The 24003-nt window shown below is 37.8% G+C and overlaps 1 protein-coding gene across 1 annotated transcript; it reads right to left on the bottom strand.

Moving 5' to 3' along the window:
* Window positions 1–2664: 2664 nt before the first annotated feature.
* On the bottom strand, window positions 2665–18276 carry JMJD5 (Jumonji domain containing 5). Its single transcript, XM_071595270.1, has 6 exons — window positions 17622–18276; window positions 16009–16088; window positions 11693–12062; window positions 10695–10862; window positions 6509–6633; window positions 2665–3120 (listed from the first exon to the last, which is right to left on the bottom strand). Exons 1-6 carry the CDS (start codon window positions 18165–18167, stop codon window positions 2988–2990), a joined length of 1422 nt encoding a protein of 473 aa, XP_071451371.1. The 5' UTR covers window positions 18168–18276; the 3' UTR covers window positions 2665–2987.
* Window positions 18277–24003: the final 5727 nt, after the last annotated feature.

Below are 24003 nucleotides of genomic sequence, written 5' to 3'. Positions count from 1 at the left end.
TCATAGAGTGAAAAGCAGATAACTTTTGGGAAAAACAATGCCTTGATTGAAAGTGAATCACTTGGTCAGTATTAGAATTTTTCCGAAAGATGAAGAACTCTAGGTGGTTGCTAGTTTTAGAAATATTTAAATCAAGGAAGTTGAGGGAATTGTTATCTTCTATTTTGCAAGTGAATACCAAATTGTGATTCAATGAATTTAGATACGATAGAAACATTTCAAGTTGCCTTTCGGAACCTACCCACACCCAAAACACATTCGTCTACATATTGATGCCAACACAATACATTTTTGGTCAGTCCATTTCGAGAGGAGAACAAACCTTTTTCAAAATGCTCCATGTAAATATCCACCAGTAGCAGGGACAAAGGGGAGCCCATGGCTAGGCCATTGGGTTGTTCAAAATATTTACTGTTAAAACTGAAATAATTTTGTGAAATACCTGTCTCCAAGAGTTCATACAGTTCCAAGGTGATTGGAGCAGGTACAGACTTCTGAAAAAGGAGGGTTTCTGCAGTGTCTAGGGCTTCCTTGGGTGGGACACAATGGAAAAGGTTACACACATCAAATGACACTAATATGCACTTGTTTGGGATGATCACTTTTCATAGCCGGTTGATTAAATCGATGGAATTACTGACTCCATATTTTGCGGAAAACTTGGAGTGCTGTCTGAAAATGTAGTTTAGTTTTCTTGCAAGTAGATGGTTGGGGCCAGTCATGTTTGAAACTACTGGTCTGATTGGAAATCCAGGTTTATGTATCGTCGGTAACCCAAAAAACTGAGGTGCTGAGGGGTTCATTTGATATAATTTATTTACTTCAAATTCTTAAATAACATATGACATGATTTTAACGAGTTTTTGCACTCTAGTTGAAACTTGGCCGTCAGGTCTGATTACAGTTCCTTCATTCCGTTCTCTTCAATGAATTTTGCACATTTCTCAATGTATTCACACTTATTCATAATCAACACTGCGTTGCCTTTATCTGCCTTTTGAATGATGAAGTCTCTGGACTACAGGGTGGGTTTAACTTTTAATAGAGTTTAACGTATTATATTCAGGAAAACGTCTCTTAACTTTGAAATACTGCTTCAGATGATTTTTAAGTTCCTGTGCAATGCAATGCTTAGCAGGTATGCTATCCTTCTGGAGGGCTACCTCACAATCTACCACAAAGATTTTATAATGTCTTTGACTGAAAGAGGGGCTTTTAGTACACATTTCAAGCCTTTTTCTGACAAAGCTATTTCATTAGGTTTAAACGTGTACTCTGATAGGTTTAATATTCTTGGTCCAAAATGATCAGCAACAGTGGCCAGTGATACCGTGGAATATTCCTTGGAAATAAATGTCTTATTCTTAATGAGGGTTTCCAACTTCCGATCAATGGAAGTCTTCTTTTTAAAAGCATTATCAGTACTTTTTTGGCCAACTGCATCACCCAAAAACAGCCACTCTACCCAAATACAATTCGTGAGCCAACTCTATGTGCAGTAGTTATAGGTAATGGGATATGGCATGCATTTTTACATACCACTGGTGTAGTTCTCTCCTAAGCCATGCTTTCTTGGCAACCTTGAAAGCCAAGGTGGCTGCTGATGACCGGGTTTCCTTCCACTGAACATTGATATATTTCGGAATTATACTCAAGGAGATGCACGTGCTGTTAAAGAAAGTGCTCATTGCTGCATACCGGTATTTGATGGAGAGTCTTCTGTACCGGCTGGCCTTAACTGCGTTACTCGCGCACTTGATATAATTGATGGTTTCCAGCGTAACTTTATGGAATCGATTCATATTGGAAATGAAAAATAGTAACTTTGTGATTCCACAGAAAAACTTTTATTACAAGACGACCCTGGTTTCAACGTTCAACATCATCTTCAGGTGACAACTCTGACAGACATCCATCTATATCTATTACACTTCGGGAGGTGAGAGGGTGGGTGGGGGAGGGAATTGAGCAATGATTGTTGGAGGGAAGGGTAGAAAACATGAGGTACCCGATGAGGAGCATTCCTCATTATAGCAGAGGAAAGTGGGTGGGTTTTAATGGTTCATAGACATAAATTCAAGTATCTTTTACACATCTCTGAGGTCAAGGGAGGGTGTGGGGGAAGTAGAGGGGTTCTTACCCTCATAAGCGCAGATATCAAGAAGTGGTAAGTATAGGAGGGGGGAGTGGGAGGCATACAAAAGGTCATTAACAATATTCTCTTTGGATCGTACACTTTTTAAAATTTCAAGCTGCTCTAAAGCTAAGTCTAGACTGAGTCCTTTCTTTTCTACATGTAAAATTTCAAATTTAAAGTGGGTATATATTTCAATAAATGTTTTGCAAAATGTGACGTTGACTTTTTGTTCTTCACACTGGCTTGGTGCTCCTTCACCCATTCTTGTAACTTTTGGCCTGATAGTCCAACATACATTAACTGGGTCAAACTCACTTCTTAACTTATACACTCCACTTTTTTCACATTTGGGAATTTTGTCTTTTGAAAGTAGGCTCCTGAGGTTCGCATTAGATTCCCTCCAACTATCATTGCTCAATTCCCTCCCCACCCACCCTCCGACCCTCTCACCTCCCCACTCCTACCGGATTGCAATATACATAGACGGATGTCTGTCAAAGTTGTCACCTGAAAATGATATAGAGTGTTGAAAATGTTTCAGTGGAATCACAAAATTACTATTATTCATTTCCTCATTCATTGAATGAAACCATCTTGCCAAGCAATAGAACTTGCTCAACGCTACACATATTTTCCATCCAGATCTGATTCAGCCAAAATATCAAACGCTTCACCGAACCTATTTAGCTTTTAATATTTGCCTTAGAAGTGATGTGAGAGACGATGAGGATATAAGTACACCAAGATAATTAATTACAAGTTCAGGCTCAAAGTCAAAATTCAGTCATCTTTTCTTATTGCATAAGTGTTGAATTTCAGTTCACATGATCTCCACTTATACCAGCCAGGGTCACCACCAGAAGCTCACAGAGAAGCTAGTTGAGAGGGACCTAACGTGGTGCCACCAACAACGTGGGATGTACAACATATCACCCGCACGGATTTCACACTCCCACGCTTGGGCACTGGAGACGTCTGGGAACCTGGAAAAAAAATCAGTAGATGGCAGCAATGTAGTCACCCGCACATTTCAATCTGAGAACAAATCTTCACATGCAAAAATTTCAATGCTTTCAAATTTTTTAACCATCGATTGAACACACATGGGTGACAACAGTTTAAATGGCATTCAAGCCGATACATTATGATCAGAATGATAAGGTTGAGAAAATATTCTTTTATCAAATCTGTGATAAATATTGCAGCTTGATGTTCGGTTAATTGTTCACCAATACTGGTATGGTCAAAGTATGATTAAAAGCTTTGTCCCCACATTTTGTGAAGCAAATGTTCATCCTTTCTGGATGTTTTGTAAATTTTAATGGCCTCTCAAATGGTTCAGAGATAGAGTTCCTTAGGCAATGTTTTCGGACTTGAGCTGTATTTAGCCGAAGAATAATAGACTATCTAGGACTTAATGAACTGAGGAAGATTAGACTATCTAGAACTTAATTGTTTTTAATGTTCCAGGTGGCTCCTGGTAAGTTCTCCTGTCCTCTGTTCAACATATTACTCCTCATAAAGCAGCACTTGATGCAATAATTTCAGAGTGTAAAAATCATTCGCCTTGACTGGGATTCGAATTGCGCGAGATACCGCTGTTTCTTTGGAATTTGTCTAAGGTATAAACAGCCAAAGTGTTTATAGTTGGCTTTAACCTCGTGGACTGTGGCGTGTTGCATACACCTACGAATGCCTGTGACATTGTATGTATGGTATTTCACCACAACATCTTGTTCCTTTAAAAGCCCCAAAATTTCCGAGTTTAAAGGGACGCCTCAATAGCTTAACTGGCTAAATCTCTCGACCAGACATCGAGGGATCTGGGTTCGAATCCCCGTCAAGGTGAATGATATTTTTACACTCTGAAATTATTGCATTGATGTGCATATTAATGGATGACTCCGTTAAAAGTTACTGTAGTGGCATCTCCCGCAGTTTCTTTGGAATCTGCACTTGATATCACAGTCTTCTTCTAACATGAAGTGTAGAGTTTAATCCTTAGATTTTTGTAGGACCCATCACTTTTTCAAACAGCTGAATAAATGTCTCAATGCCATATCTGGAGAGGTAGCCTCCAAGAATACCAAGCATATCAAAGAACAAATTAGCACAACTTTCATGGCATTGTACGTATAAGGTGTACAAGTATGAAATGCGCATTTCAGAAAACAGACGGAGCACTGATGCAGTTTGTGGTATAAAGATTTGGCACTTATGCCATTTTGCTGCACCATCAAAACGCATCAGATGTACACGAGGGATAAATTGAGAGTGTTTGCGTAGTGTTGTGTTGCTCTGTTCAATAGGTCGACATTTATACCACACAAAGAACATTCACTGACAGCATTAATTCTTTGTTTTACTTGCAGAAAATTACTGCTGAATCACACCGATTACTTTGAGAATCTTATGGCGAACATGCTCCATTCCATTGCAAGGTAAGTGTGATTGATTGCTTCAGCAATTCAAAAGTGATGGCTTCGATGTTGCTGATAAGGAACACGGAAAACTGCCAAAAAGATACGAAGATGTGGAATTGCAAGCATTGTAGGACAAAGATGATTCACAAACATGAAAACAACTCACAGAGCAATTGTGCATCAGACAACAAGCTGTTTCCAATCATGTACGAGAAATGAGAAAGATTCAGAAGACTGGCAGATGGGTACCACATGAGTTGAACGACAGGCAGATGGAGAGGTGCAAAAACACATAAGAAAATTTACTCCCAAGCACAAAAATTCATGGATAGGCCCAGGTGCACCATCCACATCAACCACAAGACCGAATTGCTTTTGCAGAAATACAATGCCCTGGGTGGTTTGGTGGGACCAGAAGGGTGTGGTCTATTTTGAAATGTGGAAACCTGGTGGAACTGTTAATACTGAAGCCTAAAAACAATTGTTCCATTTGAATCATTTGGTGCCTGAAAAAAGACCAGAATACCTAAAGAGGAAACACATGTGTCATTTTTCTTTATGGCAAACCTCCATCACGTATGGCAAAACTGGTTCGCAACACGTTGGATGCGCACAGCTGGGAAGTTCTACCCCACGTGGCTCACTCACCAGACTTTTGGCTCCTTCTGATTACCATTTGTTGGCATTGATGGGTAACGCACACTGGCTGAGCAGCACTTGGGTTCGTAAGAAGATGTGAAAAAAGTGGCTTAATGAATGGTTCAAGGCAAAAGGAAAAATTTTTACTGACGTGGTATCCACAAATTGCCCGAAAGATGGGAAAAATGTCTTAACTAGCAATGGGGCATACTTTGAATAAAACTCTTTTTACCATTCTTCCAATTTTTTTGGGCAAATAATCTGCATTTCACACTTTTGCACCTGGTATGTATGGTCTTTCATCTCAACACCTTGCTACTTTAATGCCCCAAATATCTTGGAGTGTAAGAGGACGCCTTGATAGCTTAACTGGCTTAAGTACTCAGCTGGAAATCGAGGGATCTGGGTTTGAATCCTGGTCAAGGCGAATAGTTTTTACACTCTGAAATGTTTGCACTGTAATTTCATTTAGTTTGGGAGGGTGCTGGAGGACTTAAATCAGTTCTTGTGCAAATATCAATGCTATACAGCGGATGAATTCATGTCCCTCCCTGAGGATAAATAATTTTATTCTTATGCACGCTGTTACTGCTCCAGTGTACTGTTTTTTATTTATGACTGTACCAATGTATCCAAACTCTAATTGCAATGTATTGCATTTATCTGCAATATTTGCAATCATTGTGACATCCTCTATACATCTCTTTTTGGAACCAATTAACATCATTTCCGTAATAAATTCTAAATACATATTGCTATATTCTATATATTCTAAACAAATGATAAACTTTGAATAAAACTCAACCAAAATCTGTTGGAATCAACTGGAATCAATTAGAAAAATCCCTCAGTAAAACTTGGAAAAATAAAACATGAAGCTAACATCAGTGGAGATCACAAGAAATGCAATGTAATTTATGCAAAATTGAACCTCAATCGATTAGTTTGTTTCATCATAAAACAAGACACATTGCAAGAAAGAGAATTTGAGAGGGTTTCATGGGGCCCAAGAAGTGCCAGGAGATAGCAGCACCCTACTGACAACGCATGTGATTACAATGGGTTGCAGTGCCAACCTCAGTTTGACGTTGAACCTGCTACTAGTGTTGGGTCTGTCAAGTCAGTCTCAGCATAGGACCTGTAATAGGTTAAATATGCCAATGGCTAGCACATATTTTGGGTGAAAATGGATTATCTAGGTAATGATAAACTTTGAATATAACTCACACAAAATCTGTAAGAAACAACTGAAATCAATTAGAAAAATCCTCAGTAAACCTTGGAAAAATAACATGAAGCAAATGCGTACTTCTCTAAGATTTTTGGGTCTTCTGGATCCACTTGACTTGTGTTGCTAAGCATCTGACCTTCATAGGGATGAAGGTATTCTGAGTCATCACTTGAGTATAATATCACACGCTTTGTTCCTACAACCTGGAAAGGAGACAAAATATTATTAAGTGGGTTCTCAGATTCCTGCAGTGTTTTGATATACAAAACAAAAATTAAAAAAAAATGCAATGATTAACATAGCTACAAATAATAATATGCACATCATCCATTCAGCATAATAAATTGAAATTCCTACTTATTTAAGTTGGGAAATATTTTTTCCATAAAAAATTACATTTGTTATGGGAATAAACAAAGTACATTGGTTTTTTATTAGGTTATCTACCAGTCAAGGTAGGTTTTGGATGGACAAAACTACCAAATAAATATTTTGTTTCTAAAAAAAACCACAACCCAATATCCTACTCTACAATAAGTCCATCTTCATCTCTGTCTACTTCCTTCCTCCCTTCATTTCATCCAATATCCCTGTCCTATTCGTGCCCTTTCCTTGTTTTCCTAACATTTTGATTATCTTTTTCTTGACATCCTTAACATATCTGTCCTCAACTCCCTCCTCCTTGTGAAAGCCTCTTCGCCTAGTTCAATTCTTCTTCATACATCCCTATTACTTTGACCTTTTTTGCACTTAGGTTATATGCATAAGTTTGGCAACCATTTAGAATAATGATTCAGAAGAACTAGAGTATTCCACTGCTGCTGTGCTCTCATCTCTGGATTCAAGCAGAGGAGAAGGAAAACAGAATGCCTCAAAATACAAAAATGGTGCATAGCCCATCAGATTATATCATTGGATGTTAAACCGTGTATATTTAGTGTGACCGTCTTCAACAGGAATACGCATGACCAGTAGTTGGTTTCCAATCATCTCATACCATTTCATTCTATATTAGAAATTTGGAAAGGATTCCATTTTTAGAGGCTCCTTTCATGCTAATTCGACACACTGCTTTCATGATATTTAAAAAAAATGCAAATGTACAATAATCATCTTTAAAAAAAATAAAAAATTAATGCTCTAAGAAAAATTCTCTTTGTTTTTCTCCTCTCTCTCTTTCCACCTCCTCCTTGTTGAGTAGACCAGAGCGTCTTTTCCTTTGCCTCACTTGATGAGGCTAATGCAATGAGACCCTGATTGTGCGTGACCTTTCAACACTGGTTCCGTATAGTTTTCCAGCATGCACTGGAAATATGTCGCTATTTTAGTCAAGTCATGGATCATCATGATTACCAAGAGATGGCTGCTGGGAGCACTCGTGGATTTCACTTCAAGTATTTTCCACAACTGACAACACTCAGCTGAAACTGCTATTCCATTGCTACTCCATATTCCCTCATCCCCATGATTTGCTAAATTGAAACCGGAAATTTAAAGGATTGGTGGCAAAGCTGAGCAAAATAGTTCATTAGAGTGTCCATACTGATAGATTAGATAGCCTTAAAACATTGACGGTTAGTAATATCAATGTAATCAAAATTTAGCAATCGCTGATTCCAACTAAGGCCTCGTTTTTGAAATATTCTGGAATAAACTTAAAATTCATCTCAACCATTACAAAAGAAGATGATTCAGAGTCAGGATCTGTTTAAAATTTGATGAATATGATTAAGGTTACAACGAACTTACTGCTTGTACACTGGTCTAGGGTTGTGGGGCCAGATGACTTATTTAATCTTACATGAAACTCTATGCAAAATGCTCGGAATTGGAATGAGAAATAAAATTTGGGTACCTAGGAAAATTTTTTAAGTGAATGTCAACTCCAAAATAATTTTCATGCCAATAAACATCACAATTTAACTAATTTGCCATGTGATAAAAATGATGGATGCTATAATTGATGGAATAGTACCCTGGTGGCCATGTTATCAGGTAAGCAATTTGAAATAGAGTCTGTTTAGGGTAAAAACCACAGCAATCAACCCAAAGGTTGCTTTGATAGGCAAGAGTAGAGCTCAACTAACACCAGTACATACTATACTGCATATGAAAGTCACACATTATCAGGGTAGGGGGGACCAGTTCCTTTTGCTGTGCCCCCTGCGGTTTCCCAAAAAACCACAAAGCTTCGGTAAAGCAGAGGATGTACCAAGGTGTCCCCAAAAATCAAAATCTGGTCAGTAGTCGAACTCTATACCCACTGGACTACCAAGTCTCCAGCACTTAGTTTAATCTTATGTAAATACAACATTCGTTAATATTTTTGGAAGTTTTAGAATATCCACTTCACTTTATGTTTAGTGCTTGAGTCTCAAGTTGCTTCTAAAGTAAGATGAAATGACAATTAATATCCTCTCTCGACCAACAAATTAAGATAATAAGAAATAGTTGAATAATATTTTTAATCTCAGAGAAAGATATAAAACTTTTTAATATCTCTTGGGTTGTATTTGGATTTAGTTCTCATTTTTTGAAGTAAATCCCTGAAAAGGGAGAAACTAACAATAAGCATTTACAAAATTAATCGTAATTATGATGATTATTTGAACCAGCAATTGCTTGAACTTGATCATGCACTGAATTTCTTGAATTTGGCTGAACTTCTGAAATATTGGTAACTGATGACAGTTGTTCATGATATTTTCACACATGATCCTAAGCAATTTGTACTTAAATAAGCACTTGATGAATAAAGGTGTCATAAGTAATTTTTAACATCAATGTGTAAAGGCAGGTGGCAATGAAAACACACCACACGCTCATAGATTTGCTTAAAGCATAAAAGCTTTGCAGACCCCTAGTTTTAAATTGCATATGAACATTAATTCTTGGAAAATTCAAATTACCATATTTTCCCATCGATAATGCTCACCTTATGAATAACGCACACCCAGAACTCTGTAGTTATCATGAATTTGTGGAGATACCACGCATTCAGGGCTTCATAGTTATCTTGAACGTTTATAGATGCCGTATACAAAGTATACAAATTACGTATAGTGTGCATAATAATACAGCTATATCGGATAAGTGTGAGTAAAAATACGTCTATGTTTGGATTTTTTCAATTTTCATTACATAACGCGCATCGTCATTTTTTCGATTATCTGAACATTTTTGAACACAACGTGCACATTATTGATGGGAAAATACGGTAAATTAAAAATTTTTTAACATTGTTTTAAATAGTGGATACAAAGAGAAATAATGATAGCTTGAACCATCCAATAATTTCGTTCTGGGCCCACTATTCTTATGTCTGCCTCTCACACCCTCTACGTGTAAGGGTGGGTGCAGGGATTTCATTTCCCTAAAATTCATCACAGAACACTTTTTCTGAAGATTTAATTGGATTAGTTGCTCCCGTTCATGGCCCACAGTTCCCTCTTCCTCTTCTCTATCTCACATTCCTTTTCACTGCGGACAACAACATACTTTTAAGTTGAACAGATAAATGCTTGGTTTATTATAACAGAACCCTTTATCAATCATTCATTTGTGTTACATCTGTAATTGCATAGATTATGGACCCTAAGATCAAAACCACATAGCTACAGGTACAAAAAAGACACCTCTATTTCTGGAAATTCTAGTATAAATGGACAAAATTGAAGGAACATTTGAAAATAGCAAATCGTCCAAGCAGTGAATTTATTTTATTGGCCATGAGCTAATATGATGCTATTTGTACAAATTATGATGGCCCTTCTGATGAGGTGAAACAGCTAAAACTGAAAGACACCAGGACCTGAATATATGCTTGCTCTGTCTGTTTTGCAAATTTGTACCTGATGATGCCGCAAGTCGGTGAAACATGTTGTACCGTATAATAAAATCTGTGGAAAAGTACGAGTCTTTCTTCCTTTTTAGTAATGGATATCAGAAATCTAGGTTAATAATACTAATATATTAATAACACCAAGATACTAAGTGTACTAAGATATGTCCAGCATGGAGTTACGAAATCACATTGACAGTTTACCCTCCTCCTGCCTAAAGGATGGAAAACAAGTGAAAAAACAAATGCCAAGCTCAATAATCAAACTTGGAAGAACAGAGAAAGCCGAAGTTGCCAGGAAAAAATCAATACTCTAGGAAATTTCTTCGCTTTGAGTAAGAATTAAAATTATTTATTCCTCTAATCTTGAGATGAATGATACTTGATGACCCATGCAAAAAAATTGAAAAGAGTAAATCATACCTGAGCCAAAAGATTATGTTTCGGGTCGTAGTGCAGAGGAGAAACAGTTCCCTTGGGACCAAACCATGCGTTGATGTCGGGTTCCACCTCTGCGTCAGTAGCTGAATCAGATTCCTCACTGAGACAGCAATATTCTGGTATTTTTATGTCATTCCTTAGCTCAGGTACCTTCAAGGGATATACCATGATGGGATCAATTGATTGGAGAAGGCAATTATTATTATTATTACTTTTCATTTGCCCAGAGATTACAATACAAAAATACCAGGTGGGTGGTGTATGTACATGATATAAGGCACGTCAAAAATGAGCAAAGACACAGGCTCAATTAAGATACTGTTCTCAGCATGCACATAAATTTTTCCCCATAAATTTTTCACCATAAGGTGAACAGAGCAATAATGGTATGGAGAGGAGTGCCTTTCTTTCAGATGTTCTCTATTATTTTTAAACTAAGCCTTTGCAACAAATGATACTACATTCTGATTCAAAAGGTTGTCAGGACAAAAATGGAAATACTTATATTACTTATAATACTTAAGTAACATGTTGCCGGAAATAACTACTAGTAATCATTAAAATGTAAATACCAATGGTTTCAAAGCGTAATGAATCATCAATTCCTGACCATTTTACCCTAAACTAATGAGAGCACTCCTATTCAACCACAAGCTATTAACTTTATCGGCTACTCATTCACAGAGACCTGGAATAACCCCCCTTAAACAAGACAATTTTGATTAACATGCCTTTTTCTCTTCAGAAAATCAGCCTCTATTGTTTCCATAGATATTAAGAGGAAGAAAGAAGAAAAATTTCATATGAGGATGAACAAATATACAAATTAAACCAAACTAATGACTCATTTATGAACTGAATCTTCAAAACTTATACCAAGATACATTTCCAGTCTCGTGTAGAAAATTAATAAGACTAATCTTGAGCGGGATGACATTTTCCATACCTGGGGACTGCTTATTTGGCAGACATTAATTTACCTGCTCAAATAGAGGGTGCTGGGCAAGGTAGCCAATTGGTTTGTCAATACCCTCATGGGGGGGAGCATCCTCGGGGGGTACCATATGCTGCTCGACAAACTCCCCCACAGCCATGAGCTTCTGCCCCCACGTGGGATGCACATAGTTGGGCCCCAGCTCTACGGGGACGGTGCGATTGCCGGCAACCTTGGCCAAGTAGGATGGGCTCCAGCTAGAAAGAGCGGGCCAGTGGTCAAGGCACCCCTGCAGGATGGCGGGAAGCCTTCGCAGATAATGCTCAGCATAGAACTGTTCCAGAGAAGGCCGGAAGAGGACCGGAACTGTTCTTGGTTTCCCCCACTCCCTCCAAGGCCTCTCCATCAAGCTGTGCCTGCAGGTGAAGCAGGGATGAACAGTGCACATGAAATTGTCCCTCACCTTCTTTCAGTCTCTCTTCTGCATTGATCTATCTGGCTGGATGAATGTTTTGCAAGCATCCAAGCTGATTTCTTCGGGTCAAGACGTCACGACCAGAAGACTCCTGACACAAAGAAGTCACAATGTTCAAGAAACCGTCATCCCAAAAGTTCAATCAATTCTGAAGATATCTCCAAAATTTCTCTCTGTCAAGAGTGATAATTTCACACAAATATTAAACATATTAGTTTATTTGAAAGGCATGACGAGAATACATGAAATTGTATCTAAAATTGTAAACCTAATAATGTGATTTTTAAAAATTCAAAATAATGTGAACAGATAAAGAGATATAGAACGTACTACGGCCGAATGAATGGAATGAATATAAAAAATAATTCCACCTATCTACCTTACCACCTAATTCTACCTTCTTTAATTCCACCTATTAGTGCCCTTAAGAGTACGGTTTGGGTTTTTATATTCATTCCAATGTGAACAGATTCTTTGTAAATAGAGTTTTTTATAGTGTTCAAGAACCAAGAAAGAGCCAATGCAGGGAAATCTGTTTTTTAAATCTTTAATACCCATATGAATTTGTGTATATGTTAATGCACCTATAAATGTAATTGAATCTGAACGAAGCCCATACAATTATGTATTGTTCTATGGCAAATAAATCTATCTATCCATTCATATAGTTTAAGTATTGTGAAATTTGTGAATTGTACCATTCTACTATCAACATTTACTCATGCACAAGGCATGCCTCATTTGAATTTTACCATAAGATAAAATGTCAGCAAGAATTTCAAGAGTGTAACATGCTATGGTTGTTGCCTGCATCCTGAGGAAACCCCATTTACTGCTTTTGTTGAGGAGTAATCTCTCTGGGATTCTACTCTACTTCTGAGTGTTTTCTTCTCTTAGTAGAGGTAGTTGTAGGTGGGGCGACCGACAGCAGAGGTATTTTGCACCATTAGGGATGGATGGCAAAGGGGAAAGGGTGGAGAGAAACCCAGCATTGGAATTAGCCTACTCTTAACAAAAGACGCCAATGGTCCCACAATTTAACATCCCATCCGACGGACGGCATGCTAACTCAAATACTTTCCACAAAGCAACTCAAGTCATAGAAGTGGTCGTTAACTGGTGATTGGCTTATGGTGTCGCGGGGACATGATGCTAGTTCTGATGTTTCGGAAAAGCCATGTAGATGGCAGTCTCAATACACAATGTCGTGGGGACATGATGCTCGGACATCTAGAAGGACTCATGCGAGCTAGTGTCCTTTTCGCCGAATCCGCGATAGCAAATTTGGCGAACAGTGGCTGGACACAGTCACCCAATACCGAGGTTAACCTGCTCTCTCCCCTACCGCTAATGATACGGAGTTCGGCGCCCGGTCTTTGTACCCGGGAATTCATATATAAACCCCGAGTGCCCCAAGCAAAGCAGGGCAGTGACTGGAGACACTAAAGGTTGTGGAACTCTCTTGCGGATGCCGAACCTGCTGCTGTCTCTACGCTGCTCCCTCCCCGTAGACACTAAAGGTTGTGGAACTCTCTTGCGGAGGCCGAACCTGCTGCTGTCTCTACGCTTCCTCTTTCCTTCCGGGCCGGGCTCCTTGTGTAGTAAGTCCAATAAATGTATAGCAATGAATGCCACTCTTTGATTCCACGAACCCAACCCTACTATGTCCACGCGACAATGGCATAAATTTCAATTTACATTTAATGAACCACTGACTGAGTTCTCATGATCAAAAACTGAGTAGTTACAAGGGATTTAATTAAGCTCTGACTTCTTATCACTAGTCTTAATTTTATATTTATTTCATCAATAATATTAATTATAAAACATTTATTTCGTGAATCAAAAAATAGAAAATCAATAACACAACAAAATCATAGAAACACCAATTTTGGTGATACGAAGACCTTGCCTTTTTTCATTCATGAACACCACTCTCCTTGATGAGCCAGTGAAATGAACCAGTAGTCAAAGATGCCACATCTTCCTTATTTCTCCAACACAATGAATATTTCACCTACCCTGCACTTCCCGCTGAAAATCATAAATTTTATGAAGTCAAACCTGGAGGTCATGCAAATGAGAAAATAATGGAAATGATTGCAAATATTGACTGCAGGGCTCAGAATTCAATCAGTTTAATGCAAAGGAAGAATTTCAGGAAATTACAGCTCACATCAAGACAAGGTTCTCTATTAAGGGGTCACCTCTTTGATTCACGATAACCAATGAATGCATCTACGATGCCCTCCCAGATGAAGTGAAGTAAAGCAATGTATACTTGCAACCTAAAGATGATGAAATATAGCTGACAAATACAACCCCAATACTACTCTTGGGTAACACATGCCATGCCACCATGTGCCTCGCTGTGCATCTTTGATTCAAAATCTTGAAATTTTAATTCCAGTGAGTGATACACATCAGGCTTTATAAATATTCTGGAGTTAAAATTTAAAGACTTTAAAGGCTAAGGTACAGCTCCTCAATGCTGCATGTGATCCAATTCCAACGTGGCAATTAATCCAACTTCGTGAGGATCCCATATACCTGCAGAGTACATTCTGAATGAAGCCCAACCACCGACAGATAACATTTCATCTAACATCACATTCATAACTTTTCATCACATTTACCTAGTACTCTTCTAATAGATCCTAATTTTTTTATGGCTTGTCCAAATGTACCCCGTGTGTGTTCCACCCAGGATAGATCATGAGTGAGGGTAGACCCTGGGTATTTGGTTGTGTCTACACACTCAGTTTTGTTGTTAATCATTTAAATGTGGTAGGCATTCAAAAGGGAGTTGCTCTTTTTCAAAGGTTTGTCACTGTGAACTTTTTTAAGTTCAATTCTAGTTGTCAAGTATCACACCAGCCTTGTATAGCATTGGGGTCAGCTGATGGAGCCGCTCTGTCCTCAGGATCACGGTGAACTGCTGCATCATCAGCAAATGAACATATCTTGCTAGTAACTATGGAGTCAGTGTTGTTGGCATGGAGTGAAAGTGAAAGAGGCCAGGTAACACTTTCCTGGGGAGCACCTGAAATGGCTTCTACTGCGTTTGAGCTTACTCCATCTATCACTGCCCTTTGTGCCCGACCATTCAAAAAGTTCCAAAGAAACTGCGGGAGATGCCGTAACGGTAACTTTTAACGGAGTCATCCACTAATGTGCATTTCAATGCAACAATTTCAGAGTGTAAAAATCATCCCGGTCAAGGCGAATGATTTTTACACTCTGATATTGTTGCATTGACATTCAAAAAGTCTTTAATCCAAAACCCTGGATATTTTTATCTATGCCATACACTTCTAGTACGTGAGTAGTTTACTAAGAGGTACAACCATTATTTTAAATAGCCAGTGGATTTTTTGTTTGTGAAGCGGGACTGTGACATCAATTTGCATAATTACAATAGCCTTTGTTCAGCCCAAGGACATTTTTTATTCATAAAATTTGTAATGTTAATTGTTTTAACCTAGCCCTTGTTTAAAAAATTGTCAATTTTGATACAATTGGGATGGCTTCCACTGGGTCTTATGTCCCGATGCATGCCTGCTCCAGTAAGTACGTAGCTCCAAGGGCCCATATTGCTGCAAGGTATCATGGGTGACCTTTGATCTAAGGCTGATGTGAGGGTTGCTTATCCACAGAAGGGGTTGACTCTGGTGGAGTTACAAAAACTCGCCGTGTCAATGGGGTCACATGGATCGCCCTGGTGTGTATTCACCCCCTGCCACACACCCTAGTGGTGGCTTGCAAGGTACATAAATGAAAAAGTGGTGCTATGAAAAGACAACACTGTTTATATTGAATTATTATACCTTATCATTGGATTTAATGATGAGCTGAGAATGATCATATGAGAAATAAAAACCACTCACGTGATGGAAGTTGTCTCTCCAATTTCAGCTACATTGGGATGCTGCGGGCTATCACTTATCTCCAAAGAATCCATTTTTATCTGAAAATGAAATCGACACAAAGTTTCCTGAGAAGTTCTATGCGAAATCATTTCACCGATGATTAGTCTAAAACTATTTCTAATATACCTCTTCCAAGAACACTAATGTTTACCTAATGCATGCTTATTAACACCATAAACACAGTAATCAACTCTAAAGGCAGTTTGGCACGTGATGGTAGAGTTCACCCAGTACTACGCCCAACGGCGTGTGAAATTCACACATTAGCAGGGTACGGGGAGGCCAGTTCCTTTCCCTGTGCCCATTATGATTTCCCAGGAAGATCTGGTACCCAAAAAATCACATAGCTTGGTGCCCAGGTGCCTAGCCCAGGAATCAAACTTGTACCCTCCGGTCAGTAGTTTAACGCTCTACCCCTGGACTACCACGACACACGCATGCTTATTATACTGGAAAATTAAATGCAGAGAAAAAGGTTGTTCACCTAAAAGGAAAGCTCTAAGAATACTTCTGGAATGGCTCCCAAAGATTCTGGCAGGAGAGTCTTCAATGAACATCAGCGTACTGACTCTTTCCGAAATCCATGCATACTTATCATGTGATTCATTATTATTATTTAGCAGCATTCCACCAACCAGAGGGAGGCTTATGATGGACTCAGTACAACCAACTTATCATGTGCTTTGGTCTTTCGGGATTAAAGCACAACCCAACACAAGTCCTGTCGAATGCCACACGAAACACCCTGAGATACAATATGTATATCACAAGTGTGTTCAAAATACTAACATTTTCCTCCCTCTAACACGTCATCCAACATTCCCACCACTCTTATCATTTTTCAACATCCCATTTCCTGTCGTCATCTCCTACTTAAACTATTCCTGCCGTTTTCAAATTTCTCCCAAGTATACTTTTTCTTTTCCCCAATCATTTCATGGCCTTATCCATTTATTTTTGTTTATTTTCCATTTCCAAGATCAAATTTGAAAACCTTTCAATTAATCCTTTATCTCCTTCTTAAACAAAAATAAAGTTTGAAAACATTCCAGGAATACAGTCAAAATCAAAGATTTTACTAACACATATTTTCTTCTAACACCCTCCTCTAAGTAAATGTTTCTTGGCCCAACACAACTTTGATGCCCATATTACTTAGCCCATTTTCACCTACAATATTTACTTCCCTTGTACGTGAAGTATACTACTGGTACTCACTGATCCTAATATTGATGTTAAATTTAGCCTTCCTATTCCTAGTTCTCATTACCATTGTGTTCCTGTGAGTTATTCTCATATCATTCTCTCAAACTAATACCATAGAACACTTAGCAATGATTTTAATACCTTGAATGGCTGGCTGATAAAAGTAGGACAATCTGCAAATCTGACAGTAAAATAGTATGATAATCTATGCCCCATAGAAGAAAATGCAGGACAATGCAAGGGCGTATTGGAAGTTTCTACTATGGATTCAATAATAAAAGACAAAGAATGAAGTCAGGAAAGGGGGGGGGGAGACATGTTGCCATAAGGTCTTGTAAAAATTAGTAATTAATTGGCACCCTTACCTTTTTATGAGGGCGATCCACGCAAAGACCCCCAGATTCTTTTCTTGAGGCGAGCATATTCAATACCTGTAATATTATCTGGGCAGCAGTAGTTAAGTCAGGGGTAGGCATTCCTAAAAGAATGCCTAAATCTACCGACTTAAGGGCAGCTCGTGTATACTCCAATGAACATTTTGGATCTTTGATTTCTCCATGATAGACGGAAATACTCAACAAAATAAATGCTTTGACAAGTGAAGCATGAGAAAAGAGACAACGCAAATAAATGGGCGTGTCTTTCCAAATTCCCGTATTTAACTTTTCCCAGAGTGAGTCTAACACGGCTTGATTATTTTTCAGACCATTTTTCAGTCTTCTGATAACTAGCTCTTTATCATGACTTTCTGAAATATTTAACGACTGGTCACCAGCACGTTTCAGTAGATACAATTCACCGCTCAAACCTTCAACGTCTTTACTGTCAATTCCAAGCACTCCGAAGTCCCCATATTTAAGTGTGCCTTTTTCATCAACAAGAAGCTCCCTCAAACGATTTAAATTATCCATCAATAAAAAATAGATATGATATTTTGTAAGACTAATTATTCTTGAATATTAGCCATGATAAATACGTTAACCCTCAATGAAAAACTCCGCTGTTTGCATGAAGCCGACATACGAGAATCAACAAACACAATTCGAATTGCAATTACGATGGTCATTTCATTATGATGCAAGGATCTTCAAATGATTCCATGATAATATGATGGCGGCGCTATAGTTGTACAGGCCTATCAAAATTTGTTTTCCACTGCCGCCGCCAGATGATAACGCTTCCTAAAGCGCCAAACTCAACGTACTTCGAGATAATTCATTTAATTGCTGGTATCAAATATTTGGATTAAGACTTTTCAGAACATCAATTAATGTCATTTCATAACAATTTGAAAAAACCGAAAAGGCTGGTGAAGAGGGAGCCTTAAAGTCCATTCTTATATTTTTAGGATAGTACTTTTAGGCCACCAAAAATTAAAGTAAGCACACGACGAAATTCGCTATTCGCTGGCTCACAAACTTCGAGCCACCGCTGATCTTTATACGGCAATTGATGTTGATGAATTTTGCATCTTTAAAAATTCATGCTGTAACTTTGTTACTATTCGATAATTTTAATGGGTAATATTGCCGTTATATTTAATAAATGATGTCCTTGTGTGAAAGGTTATTTTTTTTACTTACGAGAGTTATAAAATAATTCAAATCCTAGGATTAATTGCGAAACTGCTTAAATGGAAGGATGTCTTTTTAGAATTTATGTTGAAAATGTGTTATTAGCCCCATTATATTACGGTAGGAGAGATCATGTCGATAAAATTAGCGAGATTACGTGTAGAACAGATAAATTTAAGATGTAATTTTTTCCTCGAACAATAAGGGATCATAATAAAATTGTCCGTCCATGGCAGGGGTAAAAAAGATTCGAGTCCAAGTTAGTCTGTGTGTATTCACCCCCTGCTACAAACCTTTGCGGAGGCTTGCAGGGCGCTAAAATATTGATCAATCTAAACATAGATTTATAGCGTCACGTAAAACTTCCCTAAATGGAAAGAAAAAAGGGCAAAGATTCGGCAAAAAGAATCACTGACAAGTCGCAAACACTCTTCGCCTCGGGTTTGTTAAATACAGTGCCACTCAAACATGCACTCAGGGTTTGCCCTGTCACATCCCACAAAGATTACGGCCCAGGAAAGGGGAAGGAGGGGGGAAATATCCGGGGGAAGAGAGGCGCTTACATTGTATTTGGGGTTTGCTACAAAGATGTGGATTTCCGATGCGAAAATTGGTTCACCATCGAATGCATGCATCATCCAAAGTAAATTTAGAACAACAAAATTGCGAAGTGCTACTCAGTGTGTGCTTGCGTATCGAGTTTTCGGGAGGTTGGCTGCAGAATCAACGCCGGTGTTTCAACTAGTGCTTTTTAGAAAGGGCTCTCAGGAATAAAACAGTCTTAAAGATGTCCAGCAGCTGTAAGTTGAAAATTTTTTTATTGTTTTTGCACATGTTTCAGTTGATTTAAGAATCTGGGTGACAATGTTCCTTGAAACGGGTTACTTGTTTACCGGCAGCCTGCAACTAAATTGCGATTGAAACTTGGAATAACTGACATTTTGTGTTTTAGAGAACTTTCCATGGGGTTTTACTCTTAATATTATCAAGTATTGTGGAATAATACGTTTAAGTACCTATTTTAAGATTTAAGTAATTACTAATTGATTAGAGTGGGTAGAGATTGAATGAGCAACTTTGTACTACGATGTAGAAGGGGATTAGAGAGGCACTGATCTTTTTTACAAAAATGGTACTCTGAAAGACAACGCTAGGGTGTATGGCAGGGGGTGATCACATGTCAGACTTCTTTAGAAGCAAAATACTTTTCCTCTCTTGCACAGGCAGACTATTATTCTGATCTCTTAATGTTCGTGTTAAAAAGGGCATCGTAAATATAGCAGTTCTACACTTAATCTCTCTAATTTTATTTATATAATCTCCCTTACCAGATATCCTGCTATAGCTGATAGGGCTAATGATACATTTCCATCATCGCTACAGACATCCAATTTATCCAAGAGATTTACTCCGCAATTAAACCTTCGCTCCGAGAGTGACTTCAAACCAAATTCATATGATAATTTTGAGTTGCTAATCTGATTAACCTTACAATGTTTTGCAAATCTAGCTCCACTACATTGCATGCAAACTAACTTGGCAATTAAATCCAACTTCATGAGGAATCCATGCATGGCGGCATATCCTGGATGATGCCTAACCAACTAAAGATAGAGCTCTTCAAACTTTTCATCACATTCCCCAAATACTCTTCTACTACATCCAAATTTTTTTGCTAACTTGTCCACATATACTTTACATATTTTAGCAGGGGCTTAACATGAAATAATAATAATACTTAAGACATTTTGAAAAATGGTACAACCATATTAAATGTTGCCAATAAAAATATTACTTAATATATAAACCTAAGTTCTTAAATGTGGTGAAGATTGTCACAAAAGAATTCATCCAATGAGTGAAGTGGGTGAGCAAGTAACCAGGTATATACCCTATTTTTGAAACTCTGGATGCAGTCCAATTTCAACTGAGTTGGCAGATAGTTATAGTCGTATTTCCACATTATGAAATGTGTTGTGAGTTGATGATAATCTACAATAAGTAGCATTTAGATTTGCTTGATCTCTTGTGGTATAGTTATGGACGTGAGATTTTAATTGGTAAGTTTCTAGATTAATGTTCCCATGAATCAGAGCCTTAAAGATATATAAACTAAATACAGTCATGATTCCATTCCTGATAAAATAAAGGCTCCCAGGTATCCTGTGGTGGTATATTAGCAATAGAGCAAACAGCTCTCTTTTGTAGTATCAAATTTTGTTTAACATGTGGGGAATGACCCATTACTCAGCATCATAATTAAATTAACCTGAAAGAAGGCATGGTAAAGTGTTAAACGATACTAATTTGAAATGAGAAAGTTGAGCTTACTTTACATATAAACAGCTTTACACAGTTTATTACAGATCTCACTGATCCTGGTCTCCCAGTTAAGTTTTGCATTGATATGAATTCCTCGTACTTTAGCAGTTTCCATTTCAGTTATTTTTTATTTAAGACTGCATGCGATGTGCTGGGTTTTTGTTTTGGTATTTATATGCCAACGATTAATATCAAACCATTCCTTAGCCTGTCTCTTGGTGGTGCTAGATCAAACCTTTGCATCTTCTAGATGTTGATATTCTTGAACGAAAGTGGCATCATCAGCATATACAACAGATTTAGATTTCATAATAAAAGGAAAATCATGGCATTAAGCATGATGATGCAAAGTACTGGGCCAAGCACAGAGCTCTGTGGGGCACCATTTTTTACTTACAGCTGCAGATCGATAGCCATTAAGCCCAACCAATTGGTGGCAATCATACAAATATGACTTAATTAGTTTCAGTGCAACATCCTTAAATCATACATATAAAAGATGACAATAGAGTAAATTATCGTTAAAAAATTGTTAAACTTAAAAATGACAATCTTTAAAATAATTGGTCACTATATGACCAGTTATGTAAAATTTAAAGAATGCAAAACAGCTGACATAACCAAGCTCAATTAATGGATGGTGTGCTCAAGCTATAGGTGACACTCCCATAACTTCCAGAAAGAAATAGCCATAATGTGAGGGACCATGTGTATTTAGTTCAAAGGTAAAGAGTTACAAGTATTTGAAACACTGACAAACATGTGAAATCTCCATTCATGAACTATTGTCAAGAACTTTTAAAACTGAAATGAAGTTCTCATTTGACTACATGTATTGTTACAAAAACAGAATCTCTTAGACATTTTGGCAAATATTTTTATGTTTGGGCATTATTATTATTAGGTAATCTACCGGTTAAGGTAGGTTTTTGGATGGACATAATTACTAATTAAATAATTTGTGACCCCTAGCAAAACACAAGATCCTACTCTACATCAGGTCCCTCTTCATCTCTGAGTACTTTCTTCCTCACTTCATCCCATCCAACATCCCTATCCTGTTCCTTCCCTTTCCTCGTTTGCCCAACATTCTCCCCTCTATCACAGTCTTCAACATCCCACTGTCGGTCAATACCCCCTTCAGCCACTTTTCCTGCCTCCATAGGATTGCTCCCAGCAAACCCCTCTCTTCGCCCACCATACCAAGTATTTTATGTTTTGGCATATATGCTAGCGGTACAAGCATTGAACATAATTGAAGTGTTCAGAGGGCTACAGAAGTTATCGGCAGTTCTACAGCTGCGTGCACAACATTTTCATAGCAAACTGAATAGTTTCAAGCATTGATAATTTCTGAAAATTTCATATAGAGATAAAACCACTTTGCATTCCCTCATCAAAATTTGTTCCACAATATAGATGTCAAGCCATCTTCAGGTGAGGAAAGTAGGTGTTTTGCCTTATAGTAAACTTATTCACATTTTTCATTTCTCAGGACAGAATAGCATGAAATGTTTGGAACAACTGCTAGGTAACAACCACACAAGTGACTTACCCCCAAAATATTTTCTCCAAAGGGAATGAGTTCGGAGTTATATGCACTTGCAAATGGAAATTTCCATGAATCTTCTGTCCAACTGTAAATTAGTGAATGAATCATTGTATTCTCCTTGCTGTCTAATCCATTCCCCTGATCTCATCCTAAATTATTGTCATTGATTTAGACATAGTTTCACAATGTATCAACTCCAATTGTAAGTAAATGGGAAAATTAATTGAATAAGGAGATAACTGACAAGTCCGATTTTATAAACAAATAAGATTTTTCATTAGAGAATGTGAACAATGTAACAATGGTTAGATCAGGTTTCAATTGTTGAGATGTTGAAGGGTTTCTTTTGAACTTAACTAGCAACCACAAAACTGAGTTTTCGTCTAAACCAGAAGCTAAAGTTAAGCCTTTAGTGTAACAAGATGATATAAAACTGGCCTTTAAGATTTAATAATGTCTTCTGACAATCTTCAAACAGGTAAAATCTATCAGAACTTATGAAAATGTTCGAGTCATTACTAGGTGGAATCATTCCATCACACAAATACACAGTTCAATCAATCAATGTTAACCTCTCTGTTTAGAACTGTTCCCATTGAAGACTCGTTTACCCCAAAAACCAGGGTCCATTGTGTCTCCTGTGATCCTTAATTGGATCAGCTGAAATCTCTGCAAATAATTTCAAGGACTGAAAAAATAAAATCATTAAGGATAAACATAACTCATTTCCTCACTTCACAGGGATTAAAAATATATACAAGTTTTTCCGAAGAGGCCAAACTGATATTGTAGCCACCAGAGATGACTGCAACGCAGATGAAAAGAAGAACAAGTACAGACCAATTAGAGGTCGCAGTTATAAACTCTTGCAAAATGAACATGGTTTAGAAACAAGGAGCAAGGAAATTGGGCTTGATTCATTTGCAAGCCCCATTCCTTCAACCAACCAAGAGCCTTCCCTGAATTACTGCCAATTGGAAACCAAACAAGAAAATGTAAGTGTGCATGAATTTACATAGTTACAGTTAAAAAATCCATTATATTTATATCCCCAGTATTCTGGTTCTGTTTGTCTCATTTATTTGAGTTCCCTTGCAATAGTCAGTAATAATCTGATAACAGTTTTGCTTGCATTCAAACTAGTGCCTTGCTATCTGGCAAGCGTTTCCTTAGCTGGAATGCTAAGGAAACACTTGCCAGATTCAGCTGAGTATCGTTTGGGAACTCTGAAAAAAAGGACGTCATATCTATGTTAGAGTTTGCATAATTGCACAGTGGGATGGTCTCTTAAAAAATGGC

Source organism: Hetaerina americana, unplaced genomic scaffold, assembly GCF_022747635.1.
Source record: "Hetaerina americana unplaced genomic scaffold, ioHetAmer1.1.p SCAF_7, whole genome shotgun sequence".
NCBI classification, from domain to species: Eukaryota; Metazoa; Arthropoda; class Insecta; order Odonata; family Calopterygidae; genus Hetaerina; species Hetaerina americana.
Note: the sequence above shows the minus strand (reverse complement) of the source record. Positions and strands in the feature narration are given on the sequence as shown.

Coding starts and splice junctions, on each gene's coding strand:
- JMJD5 (XM_071595270.1), bottom strand. CDS start 18,167: ATGGATAATTTAAATCGTTTGAGGGAGCTTCTTGTTGATGAAAAAGGC. Junction 16,089..17,621: donor TGGATCGCCCTCATAAAAAG/GTAAGGGTGCCA, acceptor TTTCATTTTCAG/ATAAAAATGGATTCTTTGGA. Junction 3,121..6,508: donor GACCCAAAAATCTTAGAGAA/GTACGCATTTGC, acceptor TTTTTTTTCCAG/GTTCCCAGACGTCTCCAGTG.